The 13,525-nt window shown below is 40.1% G+C and overlaps 1 protein-coding gene across 1 annotated transcript in view; it reads right to left on the reverse strand.

The window, feature by feature from the left end:
* Positions 1-13,525, reverse strand: part of NUP210 (nucleoporin 210) — an 86,429-nt gene that overhangs the window by 58,686 nt on the left and 14,218 nt on the right. Inside the window, exons 5-7 of the mRNA XM_028718974.2 lie at positions 11,238-11,388; positions 3,640-3,772; positions 2,926-3,084 (exon numbers count right to left, since the gene is read on the reverse strand). Of these exons, the coding sequence (XP_028574807.2) occupies positions 2,926-3,084; positions 3,640-3,772; positions 11,238-11,388 (443 nt within the window). The remainder of the gene's footprint in view (positions 1-2,925; positions 3,085-3,639; positions 3,773-11,237; positions 11,389-13,525) is intronic.

Raw genomic sequence — 13,525 nt, forward strand, 5'->3', positions numbered from 1 at the left:
AAGTTACAAGCAATTTCTTCTTTAACTGAAACTAATGAGGAGAATAATGCCATCATAAAGAACACACAGTGGGCTATGTTTGCATATGACACTACACTGTGATCTAATGCTGCATGCATGAGCTGCAGTGAGCCTGAACAAAGCCTCAGGCTCAGGAATCCCTCTTCCTCCCAGGCAGCCATGCAAAATACTTAGTTGAAGTTTAGTTTCACTTCGTTGCCTTGTTGCAGGGGTTGGCAATTCTTTTTAGCAGGGGGTTGGTCCACTGTCCCTCAGACCTTGTGGGGGGCAGGCTATATTTGGGGGGGGGAATGAACGAGGGACGATGAGCGGCATGCAAAAGGGCTCTGGAGTGGGGCTGGCACCAACAAAGCCCATCCCCATTCCTCCTCTAGGCAGGGCGGGGAGAAGCCAGAAGGAGGGAGGAAGGAGGTGCTGCTGCGGTGTATTTGGGGGGGGGGGGAATGGTGCAGCCTGAATGATCAGAATCAGATCCACACAGCAATTCCCAGACTGTCCATGGGCCGGATCCAGAAGGCAATCAGGCCTACCCATGCCTTGTTGTAATCTCAGATTCCTGGGACAAACTCTTATTAGATAAACAAGTCAGCTTCATAACCCATAGTCTGAAGTTAGTTTGCTTTGCAATTTACCAGTTTCCTAGTTCATAGAACCAGTGCTTTTTATGGGGGGGGCGCATAGGTTCACATACCCCTAAACATTTTGTGAATCTGACGGAGAAGAAATTTAATTTTTTTTATTTTCTTCTCTAGCACAGTGAATTGTCAGTTCCGTTGCTACCCACAATGGTGGCCTTTTGTCCATTTACTGTATTTATTTCCCCCGATTTGTACTATAAAATGGCGATTTTCTTGAGTCAAAATGAGAGTACCCCTAACATTTTTTTTAGAAAAAAAACACTGCATAGAACATGATATGCTGCCCTTCTTAAAAATGAAACTAATCTTCAATGAAATCCTCCTGGCTGAATAGGACAAGGAGAAGGAAGAAGGAGCTCAGTTGGTAGAACACGAAACTCTTAATGTCATGGTCATGGGTTCGAGCCCCATGTTGGGCAAGAAGATTCTTGCATTGCAGGAGGTTGGACTAGATGATGCTTGGAGTTGCTTCCAACTCTGCAATTCAATCATTCTGTGTGCTTTAAATGAGCTCACTATAGCACATGCACATAGTATTAAACCAGGTATCCCCAACCTTCGGCCCTCCAGATGTTTTGGACTACAATTCCCATCATCCCTGACCTCTGGTCCTGTTAGCTAGGCATGATGGGAGTTGTAGGCCAAAACATCTGGAGGGCCAAAGGTTGGGGATGCCTATAAACTAAACTATGGTTTAGCATTATATGTTAATGCAGCTGGTGACTTGATACTCGCATAATGTTCCTAACAAGAGTTTTAATAAACAGTTCCTGGAGTCTGGATGCAGCAGACTAGTATGGACAAAAGTGTAAGTAGATGCTTCTCACAGCTGCCGTAGTGGGAGGGGTGAGTGCAAAAGCCTGACATTTTACATGCCTTCCCCTTGTAGTGAGAATCATGGTTTCCTGTTCCACCTGAATCAAACTAATACCTTTTATAATTATATTTATGTTTGGCACAAGATGAACTGCATTTCCTGGAGGTAGAACTACATTTCATCGTACGGCAATTAAGGCAGACAAACACCAAACAGAGAGGGAATTGTGATACTCAACTTGCAACAACTTAAGATTGTATGGTTCCATACACTATGTTGCATTTTGCCTAACCACTGTAAAAAAAGATTTATTTATTTTGCAAGGTTTATATATCACTTGATTGTAATAAAACAAATACAATCATCACTAAAAATGCTACTTTTTAAAACCTTCAAAAATAATAATCAATGATAAGCATATGTCAACGTTCTGCATTTCTGGATAGGCTTGCCTAAACAAAAATGGTTTTAGCAGGTGCCGAAAAGAGTATAGTGAAGGCACCTGCCTGATGTCAACAGGCAAGGAATTCCAAAGTGAAATGCTGCCACATTAAAATATCAATTTCTTACAAGTGCAGAACGAGTATTACATGCCACCTGTAACAGTGCCAGTTTTGCAGATTGAAGCAGTCAGGAAGGCATATACAGAGAAAGGAAATCTCACAAGTAAACTGGTCCCAAGCTGTTAAAGGCTTTATATAATAACGGTAACATCTTGAACTAGGCCCAGTAACAAATCAGGGTCTTCTGACAGCAATGGTGCTACAGAATTCTGCAACTGCAGCACCCAAATCAAGTGCAAAGAACATCCCACACAGAATGCATTGCAGTAATCAGTAACCAGTGCATGAACCCCCCCCCCAAAGTCTAGCTCACACAGCTTCCGTTTCAGTTACCATGTTTTTAAAGGGTTCTAGGCCATTGCAGCTGCAGCTGCCACAACTGTACAGAAGCACAAGATACCCCCCTATGTATTCCCAATGCTGCTGTAAGTACTGAGCTAAGCCAATGTTTGAACTAACCTTGACAAAACAAAACAAAACAAATCCTTCCACTAGCACCTTAGAGACCAACGAAGTTTGTTATTGGTATGAGCTTTTGTGTGCATGCACACTTCTTATTCTACAGATACCTGTAACTAGAACTATGGAAGGCTCCACACTGAACTAACCTTGGTTATAGTTTGTGGTTAGTCTGGAAACTGCTTAGCCACAAACCTTGGTTCAGACCACATGCTAAGCCAAAACTTAAATTAGTTCATCATGACACAGCTATGAGCTTCTATCTGGGAGCCTGTATGTTCCAGCATTCGTGCTAATCCAAGGTTTGACCCAGTGCGACATGCAAACTAGGTCATAGTGGCTAGTTCTCCAGCTGCTGCATGAGCCAAAATCTATAATTTCATCAAGCTTCAAGGCTAACAAGTAGGACACTATTCAAAAAGGATATTTTTGTGGCAAAGTACAACGTTCGTCTGTCCCCGCTGCAATGCAGTAACTCTGGATGTTGCCTGATCCAACTTGGCAACAGCCCAGGCTGGATCTCCCCCAGGGCTGAGTGTTTTGTTCTGAAGCTGCAGTTCATACTGATCGGAAGGCATTATTAATTCTGTACATATAGGAAGAAGACACAAGAAGTAATGAGAGCATAAAGGTGTCACCCTTGGAGTCCTGTCAGTGTAAAATATTGAGTCATCAATAAATTTGTTATGATAAATAAAAAGAAAAATGGATTGAAGCAGCAACTCAAATTAAGTGAAGGAAATAACTTTTACTCACCAAAACTGGTTTACACAACAGATAAAAGCATAAATCCATATACTACTACTGAGAGTTTTTTGTATAGACACACAGAGGATAGTATTTGTAGGAATACACTCAGGTTGATATGATGTAGCCTAACTGAAACCTTCCTTCCTGTCACAAGAGTTTGGAGGAAATGTCTGCCAGATGGCATATTAAAATGACACGTCAAAATTTGGCTCAGTGAACTGCAACTCACAGTCTCCGTTTCACCCTTCTTGACTTAAATGAGGATATGTACAGGTCTATAGATACACATAAAAGGTGGTAATCATTTCTGTCAGGTAGATCTGCATTCCAGTCTTTCTCAGAGAATGGCTGAATACAAAATATCAACATTTGAAAAAACAAAAAGACAAACCTGTAATCTTCCCCTGTCTTATTTTCTGAACTTTATATTGCACTGACATTCCTACAAGTAGGTAGATATCATAAGCTGGATTCAGAATGATGTTTTCCAAAATAAACAACCTGACTTCAGCAGCAGGTACATTCTGTAGTTTAAAAAAGAAAAGGCGGGGGGGGGGGGAGAGAATATAGGTTTTAAAATTCTCACACAAATGGGATTTCCAAAGAAACGGGTTCATGGTAAAGTTTTAATTTCATTCACTGAAAAACAAACTTGGAAAATGTAAAGCAAGAAAAACACTCATTTTGTTTTGAAATAACAGCTGGTCCCATTGCCCTTTCAGAAGGGATATGAGCAAATTAAAGTAGTGTTATGAGCTTGTGGACTGTATGCAGAGACCCTTCTAATGCTACATAGTTGACCTATGAAGTTAATAAAGGTAAAGGTAAAGGGACACTGACCGTTAGGTCCAGTCGTGGACGACTCTGGGGTTGCAGCGCTCATCTCGCTTTACTGGCCGAGGGAGTCGGCGTACATCTTCCGGGTCATGTGGCCAGCATGACTAAGCCGCTTCTGGCAAACCAGAGCAGCGCACAGAAACGCCGTTTACCTTCCCGCCTGAGCGGTACCTATTTATCAACTTGCACTTTGACGTGCTTTCGAACTGCTAGGTTCGAACTGCTAGGGACTGAGCAACGGAAGCTCACCCCATTGTCGGGATTCGAACTGCTGACCTTCTGATCGGCAAGCCCTAGGCCAATTCCGGTTCAGGAGTTTTATTGGGTCTGCTTGAGTAGGACTTAGGTACAACCCGTTGTGATCAAGCACGCAACTGTCTCCAGTAAAGATCCCCAAATTAATAGCTCTGCCAATGCTTGTAAGGTGCAAGATTTCAGGGGTCCTAGGAGCTGGCTACAACTGAGTCCAGTTGGCCTTGCAAAATGTACATATTACCTTGCTTGCTGTGGAATTGAGCAATAATAAATAACCATGCTGCTTCCACTGTGTGGACACCACCTTCTTGGTGAGCAGAGGGTATCTATCTATATCTATCTATCATCTATCTATCATCTATCTATCTATCTATCATCTATCTATCATCTATCTATCATCTATCTATCTATCTATCTATCTATCTATCTATCTATCTATCTATCTATCTATCATCTATCTATCTATCATCATCTATCTATCATCTATCTATCTATCTATCTATCTATCTATCTATCTATCTATCTATCTATCTATCTATCTATCATCTATCTATCTATCATCTATATCATCTCCCACACCTTGGAGCAAGCACAAAGTTCCAACTTAACTGAGCCTCTTGGTAAGAATTGAGAAAATCCAATTTCCACAAGTCCTTTTTATTGCATAACAGGAAGCAGAAGACCGTACGATACACTACTGTGCAAAATACAGAATGTGACCTGTTTGTAAGAATAACTTGCTCCAAAACCGTTTTTTTAAAGCTTACAGTATCTTCTCACATAAGCACATAATTTCGCCATTACTCTATAGAAAGCAAAATCTCTATAGATAGCAAAATGTATAAATTTCTACTGGAGTCTGCTGAAGAATAAGTTCTCTTGGTTTTTAAAAAAAAAATTCAATAGTTGGGCACTCCTCTATTTGTATGTCTTGGTGTTAAATTTGGGGGTTTGGACAGCAGAGTTTTAACAGGGCTTAACCTCCTCAGGAGTCCGAGGCCAGGTGTGCCAGCTGCACCCTTTTTCAGGCAAATGGCTTGGCTAATGGGCCTGAATAGCTGACCTGTCTTATCTTCCTTGAGAGTTCTGATGGAGTCAGGTAACTCTCCCCGCCCCCGCTCCAAGAATAATGTAATCTAATGAAGACTGTGCAGTTTTGAGTTCTGAAAAGTAACTTCTAGAGCTCCCTCTTTGGGGGAATCTGTTGCTATAGACAAGTGCTTTGCTGTTTGTCTCCGCCTTTGCTCAACTTGTATATTTGCACATAAACTCTTATATCTCCATTGATCTCCCTTTCAAAGGAAGGCAAGTCAGGGTAAGCATTGCCCCAGGAACTTCTCGCTGCCTGAGGAACAGAGACGCCGCATGTTGTGGTGTTTTTCCCAGTACAGTAGTCTGTCTTTTAAAACATTAGTTTTTTAAAAAATAGAAAAAAGTTATCTACCTGAACAGTTGAAAAAAATCTCTTGTACCAAGTCTAGTTTTTGCCTTTGAGAATAGATGTACATTATTCAATTCTGCGGTTATAATTACTTTTTCTTGAAAGTATTTTCTTGGTGCTTTTGGGGGAAGAAATGAATGTCAACTTGTCAGAGAAAACGGAATGCAGCAAGTTAACTTAAGCAACTGTATTTTGTATTGCCATGTGGGTATTCTGCAGTGCCATGTGGATGACTGAAGTATGGTTTTCAATTTTTCTCTGAGCTCACATGTGGGTTATAAAGAACACAGTGAGAAGGGATTCCTTAACATCTCTAGTGAAAATGTTCTACTCGCTCAAGTCAGCTCAGCCAGGAAAGCAGAGGAAGAAGTGTGGAGAAAAATGCTGGAGAATTGCTTGAAAAAGAGAAAGATACATGCCAACTTTAAATGACAACAAAGAGTTGATTTGCAAAAAAAGGTAAATTACATTTTATGTAATTTCAAAAGTTAATTTTCCTTTTTTTTAAAAAAAAGGTTGAGACGACACACACATAATGACTGTGTACACATTCTACCTTTTAAGCACATTCTTTCCCTCAAAGAATTCTGGCAGTTGTAGCTTATTCCTCACAGAGTTACAATTTCCAGGACCCTTAAAAAACAACATTACCCAGAATTCTTTGAGGGAAAGAATGAGTTTTAAGGCAGAATGTGTACACAGCCTTTATGTGTGTGTGTCTTTTCAGTCCTTTCCTTGCAAGGTCACAGAAGGGAAAAGCATATTTTTGGTTGATATCCCCAGTGAAGGTGTTCTTGAGAGAACCTGATATTTTTTACATTTATCTTCGTTGGGGCAGTGCTACTGCAGAGGTAACTAACATGGAATATTCAGAAACATTGACTAGTTCAATGATGGCCAGGTAATTAACTGAGACCTATGGAGCAAGTTTAACATTGCCAGCATTTAAAGATTTGCAGGGGCTTCTAGTTTCTTTCAAGGTACATGTCAAAAGTAATTGTAATGGTTGTGAGGGGTTACTTGTGCGTAAATGGCCTTAGATGTAGTTAGCTTGCTTGCCCAACCATGCTTAGGGTCAGAGCTCGCCCTCCGTGATCACTTGCAGAATCCGTCAGTGGGCGTTTCTTGAACCTCTTCCAGCATAAAAGCTGTTTGACCCCGAGTCTCCTCCTATGTTCCCTGCGCGGAACACGTCTGCGCAAGTAAGGGGAAGGCAGGGGCGTGCCAGCGCTCTCTCCACTAGTTTCGGGTGAAGGGTCTTGGAGCCCTGTCTCCAATTCCTCCATCTCCCTCTCTTCTCTATTGGTGTTACCCTGAATTCCTTCCCCCCTGCTGGTCCCCTCTCCGGCATCACTCGGGAGCCCTGCCTCCGCTTCTCGCTCTGATGTCAGTTCCCTGACAGTAATGAGTTTTATTTTTTAAGACTTAAGCAGCTGGGGTTGTGGGTACCTAAAGGGCAGACTACTCTCACATGAATACGACTTTGTTGTGTTAACTTCTTCTAAGGCCATACTCTGGATTACTGGAAAATAGGAACGTCATGCAATGAACATATTCTTTGTGCTAACTTATGCACAAAGTTAAGACAAGGACCTTAGCATGGTAGTAAGCATCTATCAATACGTATTGACAGAGCAGTCAAGCCCTTATCAGATCACATTCTGTTTGTTTATTCTGTTATACTACGGTTAGTTATATTGCCATACACAAATCTGCATGATTGCCTTTTAAATTTTACAAGCACTGAAAATGTATGTGCACTCAAGCAATCAGTGAATGAGGTAAATCCAGTGTTAACAAGCAAGCAATTAATATGACGCATTCTTTCAGCTAGAATTCTCATTCTGGAATGCAAACTTAAAAGCCAAGCCTAACCGGAGGTCTTATGGACAGCTAAGAAAAAGGAACTGCAAATGATGGAATCTGTTGAGATCAGGGCTGGCCCAAGACTCCAAAATGGCACCCTCCTCCCCGCCAGTAAAGAAGGAGTCAAGGAAGTTCTACATCAGGAACAAGGGGACAAGACTATATCAAGAGAAACCTGCTGCCTGAGGCGGTTGGCTCACCTTGCCTTATGGGTGCACAACGCCTGGATGATACTATAGAGCAGGCATAGGCAAACTTGGCCCTCCAGATGTTTTGAGACTACAACTCCCATCATCCCTGACCACTGGTCCTGTTAGCTAGGGATGATGGGAGTTGTAGTCCCAAAACGTCTGGAGGGCTGAGTTTGCCTATGCCTGCTGTAGAGTTATTCTCTCGACACCAGTGTGCAAAACAGAGTGAGAGCAAGGTCAGGTCAATCGGGCACTGCCACTGGTGGGCCTGTACAGCCGCAATCTTATTGCTGCCCTATCCCACCCCCATACCGTCCAGGTAAGCAGCAACAACACTGGTGTGTCAGGAGGGCAATTCTGCAGCACTGTCCCGCTGAACTAGCCATTCTGAAGAAAAACTGCTAAAATAGGCCATTAAACAAACTGGGAAAATGTGAACAGAAAGTGATTTTCATTCCACCACTTCCTTCTCTTTGAAGATTTCACTGGTCTTAGACTAAAATAACTTTAAAATATTGAGAAGACAGCACTGGACTCCCATATCATCTTGTGTACAGATCTCACACCAATTTTTCCACCCTGATGGTTGAAAACCTCAACACTTTAAATGTCTCATAAAAGGCCATATCTAGTTCCTCTTTAATCTATTTTATTACAGAACAACTCCCAAACTGCTTTGCTTTGCAATTGCAACAAAATGCGCAGTAAATGTGGATTGTAGAGCCTGTAACACATGGAAGTATGAGTGAATATATTCATTTTCATGAGATTTTTTAAACACCTATTGGCTTATGCTCATAAAATGATGCAATACAGGTGAATAATTTTGAGACTAAATCTTGACACTAGCCCAGGCTGATGCGTGGCAGGCTAGGTTAGCCTACAGCTGTCTGGAATCTTCAATGGGATACCCAGGCCACACTGCCAGTACATGGTATTTCACTTGTCATGTATTTCCTGTACACAACCATTACTTTAATTTTCCCACCCACTTAATGACTATTGTTTGTGCAACTGTGTGCATATACATAAACTTTTTTTTAAAAGGGTGGGCACCTTGAAAGAGATGCACAGAGGTCTTTACCTTCTTTAAAAAAATATATAAGGCTATGGTGGAACATTATTCAGCAACACATTAAGCAACTTGGTTTAGAATGTAACCTTTGAATATCAAGTGGCTGATTGTGCAAAAAAATGGTCTAAATATTCCCAGACAGCACTGTGAGGGTCTAAAAGAGGGGGAGCTTCAGAGTCTATGCTTTTTTCCTTTAAATCTCTTTCCAATCAGAAAGTAATAGTAATAAGAAAAAGAAAAAGAAAAAGAAAAAGGTCTTTTCAGATTGGGATACAAATACCCAAGTTCCAGTTACAGATAGGTAGCCGTGTTGGTCTGCCATAGTCAAAACAAAAAAAATTCCTTCCAGTAGCACCTTAAAGACCAACTAAGTTAGTTCTTGGTATGAGCTTTCGTGTGCATGCACACTTCTTCAGATGTGTATCTGAAGAAGTGTGCATGCACACGAAAGCTCATACCAAGAACTAACTTAGTTGGTCTTTAAGGTGCTACTGGAAGGAATTTTTTTTGTTTTGAAATACCCAAGTGTTTCACATTTTTTCCACTTGAGTCCTAGTTAATTTTCTTTATTTTTAAAATGGCATATACCCTAAACACATACATTTCTGCTGATATGAAAAGAATATTGCTGAGTAGCATCTTGCTGACTTTGCCACAGTGGTGTTGGTGCTGCAAAATCCATACTTGTAATGGATACCTATTTTTATCTGTCAGGCATCTGAATACCCTGAAGAACTGTAATATGCAGAAAACAATGCATCATTTTGCAGAGGTTTGTTTGCAAAAAACAAACCCAGAGGCCTAGGAGTCCTGTTAACTGCTTCTTCAATGTTCCACTTACAACATCATTTACTGAGCAAAACCAGCAAAATAATATTGGCAATAGCCCCCAAAGAACACTGGAGAACAACAGGTTCAACAGTCCTGGTGTGTGTCAGTCCCTACTTCCACAGTTCTTGCAGCCTATAGCAATGATAAGTGGCGAGTAGAGTCAGCGGAGATCTTACAAGCCATCAAACGCTATGCCCCTGTTTGATACTGGGATTTCAGAAATCCAACCTCTCCAGCAGCCTCTGCTTGAAGACCTATAGCAAAGGATAGCTCCTTCTAAGTGTAATTGGCTGCATTGTTGAACTGCTCTTACCATTCAGAAGCCATCTGTAGGCTTTCTTAATAAAAATTACTATTATTTATAAGGCACCACATGACTGGGTTAACTAGAGCAGTGTTTTTCAACCACTGTTCCTCGGCACACTAGTGTGCCGCGAGATGTTGCCTGGTGTGCCGTGGGAAAAATTGAAAAATTCGAAAGATTTAAAAATAAAGTATTTTATAATTTTTCACATTTCTGTTTACTTACTATTTCATAATAAAGTAATTATAAAATACTTTCTTTGTGTTTATTTGATTCCTATTCAAGAGAATTACTTTATATATAGTCAATATAGGCACAGAGTTAAATTTTTTAACATTTTCTAATGGTGGTGTGCCTCGTGATTTTTTTTCATGAAACAAGTGTGCCTTTGCCCAAAAAAGGTTGAAAAACACTGAACTAGAGAACCACATTATAGACAGTATAAAAAAAATTGCCCAGGATTTTAAGTGATTTTATATCTACTGTGTTGTTGTTTTTTGTATTTTTACTGTTGCTATGATAATTGCTTTTGTTTCTGATGTTTTATATTTGTTTTATGGTTCTATTTGTAGGCTATCTTGAAAATATAGATTAATAAAATTATATATCAGCAGCAGCTCCCGAATGTTTATTTACAGACATTTCTGAAGTAGTGAAAATAAACCTGGATTGTTCACAACCATACAATGACAATAAAAATGGGGGAAGGGGCAGAGGAATAATGAGGTGTCTGTTCTAATTTCTAGCAATTATCTGGTGAATGTTGACATTCATATGTGTATGTTGACAAAAATCCCAGGTAAATTTTGCAAGTACCAGAAAACAGGTTGTATATTTTTTTGCAGTTTTGGGACATGCAAAATGAAATGAATGCAGAAACCCATTTAGGTGACTGTCAACATTCAATGGTATGTCACCTTTCAGTCTCACTACACAAAGCAGTAAAATATTCCTTCATCCACATTATACCTGCATCTGTCTGCTTCATGCATCTTGCCTACAGCAGCTTATGCCACAGTAACATTTGTTAGTCCTGCAGAACATTTTTTGAATTGTGCTTTGTGATCAGTATATATGTTTCGCTTGTCAGTATCACCTTATTTCCATCACTGGGCAATAGCTGTAAGAGGAGAAAAAGCATCCTGTTGGAAGACTGCTATAATAAATGTACTGCAGAAAAGGACCTTACCTGATAAACACTTTCTTGTATCCTTGCTTTTAATTTCGAACTCCCTGTTTTCATGCCCGATACTAAAACAATGTCCCCTTGTCTGGCAATTTTTTCCATCTCTAATATATACGAAGGCGGTGTATAGGTTGATTCTGAGAACTTCAGGATGCTGTAAAAAGAGTTAATAACTTTAGATATTCATATACCTGTAATTTTTATGAAGAAGGGGGAATGTCACCTAAAAAATGCAAAGGACTGGCAGTGTTATTAGGTTTACTTTAGATGGGATTGTAGGTCCTCCTTGGTTATAAAGTCTACAGATCCAGCCTGACCTATGAATGCTCAAGAGACATCTGTTGTTCCATCTTACATTACTTAGCAGCTGCATGATCTTGCTGGGGCATCAATGCCTTGATAATGTCCAGGTTAAAATTCTGTCATGTGTTACTCATGGGACTGCCTATTATGCATATCTGAAAACTCCCTAACTCTTTCAGAATATGGTGGCCAAGTTAAGAAATGGAAACCACTGTGCTGACCATAGAACATTTTTATATTGAAAGATAGAACAAGGCACTGATGGTTGCCTACTAAAAGGGGCACTTCTGTACACAGCAAAGAAGCAATCTGGATGAACAGAAATAATATTAACTCTCTCTTTTCAACTCAGCTGATTCGATGCTATCAGTCCTATTCTAATTTGTTTATTTCATAATGGAATACTGACTGGTAGCTTTCCTTCCCCTCTTTTAAAAGCCCAAGCTAGCCCAAGGAGTCATTGCATTTATTGCTAATCCCCCATAAATTCCTGTATTGCATGCTGGCAAAGGACGATAATTTCTTTTGCTCCAATGAAGTCGCTGTGACATATATTTGAACGATGCTTTCTTAATCTTGTTCTCAAGTGGCCCGTAAAGGAGCTAACATATAGAATGGCAACCACGTTTAGCTCCTTACAAGTTGGCTACCAGAGACACAGCCTTTTCTCTTATGGCACCCAGCCACAGAGTAATCCATTCTGTGTATATTTTCCAGGTCCCTTACTTACTATTCTTTCATCACTAGCTGATAACATTTTTATGCTCCCAAGGCTTTCATAGCATATGATGTGAATGCCTATGCATTTCATTCTCCCCTGAAGTTTAATTGAGCTACTGCTGTTTAAATTTGCATATTTATTTTAGTAATTACTGTATTTTTTGCTTTATAAGACTCACTTTTTCCCTCCTAAAAAGTAAGGGGAAATGTGTGTGCATCTTATGGAGTGAATGCAGGCTGTGCAGCTATCCCAGAAGCCAGAACACCAAGAGGAGTCGCTGCTTTCGCTGCGCAGCGATCCCTCTTGCTGTTCTGGCTTCTGAGATTCAGAATTTTTTTTTTCTCGTTTTCTCCTCCAAAAACTAGGTGCGTCTTATGGTCTGGTGCATCTTATAGAGCGAAAAATATGGTAATCATATATTATTTTATTGTTTTAAATACTATACTTGTTAATGAACTATCCTGAAAAATGAACTTTGGTAGAAGTGCAGAATAAAACTATTATTTAAATTGTTGTTGTTGTTTGTTGTCGTCATCATGATTTCAATGCAAGAGACTTCAGGACATATTTAACCTTAGGGTTGGATTCAACTACCCTGTTCCATTAGCTGAATCCCATTAGTGCAATAGGGCTTCCCCTGCTTCTCCTGTGACTCCTCCAGATCCACTCTGGAGGACCAGGAGAAACCCTGGAACAGCACACAGGGGGAAGGAAAAGGAAGATCGCTCTGTTAGACAAGAAAAAAATAGAACGATCTCCTTAGCACCATGCTGAATTCAACCCTTGGTATTTAATTGTGGTTGCGCCTCGCTCCTCAAAATTAGGGCCTCGAAGTGCAGTTTAAATTTACAGCTCCTTTTGCTGCTGATTATCAGTTTAATGTTCTACTTGGCTCTAATATGCAAAATTATATGAGGAAAAATTGATTTAGTGTTCTGTGTACTTCTTGAATATGGTCAGAATCTCCAAAATAACAGAAAATACTTTGGAGGCTCCAAGAAAATTAAACAAATGGAATGCCTGTTGTTTCATTTATTATGATGGATTGTAACCAAATTGGGATATACAAAGTGATTCAGCTTCATTGAAGACCCATTTTCAAAGAGTCAGTATCAATAGCAGAGCCGCAACATTGAAGGAAATGAAAAATATCCAAAGAGACAGTGCTCTTGGATAGGATTTAAAACTGAGGCATTTTAATGAAAGTGGAAACTCAAACTCAAAAGATCTGTCTGAAAGCAATGAAATGTTGTAAACACTAGGGAAA

The sequence above is a fragment of the Podarcis muralis genome, chromosome 2 (genome assembly GCF_964188315.1).
Source record: "Podarcis muralis chromosome 2, rPodMur119.hap1.1, whole genome shotgun sequence".
In the NCBI taxonomy this organism is placed as follows: Eukaryota; Metazoa; Chordata; class Lepidosauria; order Squamata; family Lacertidae; genus Podarcis; species Podarcis muralis.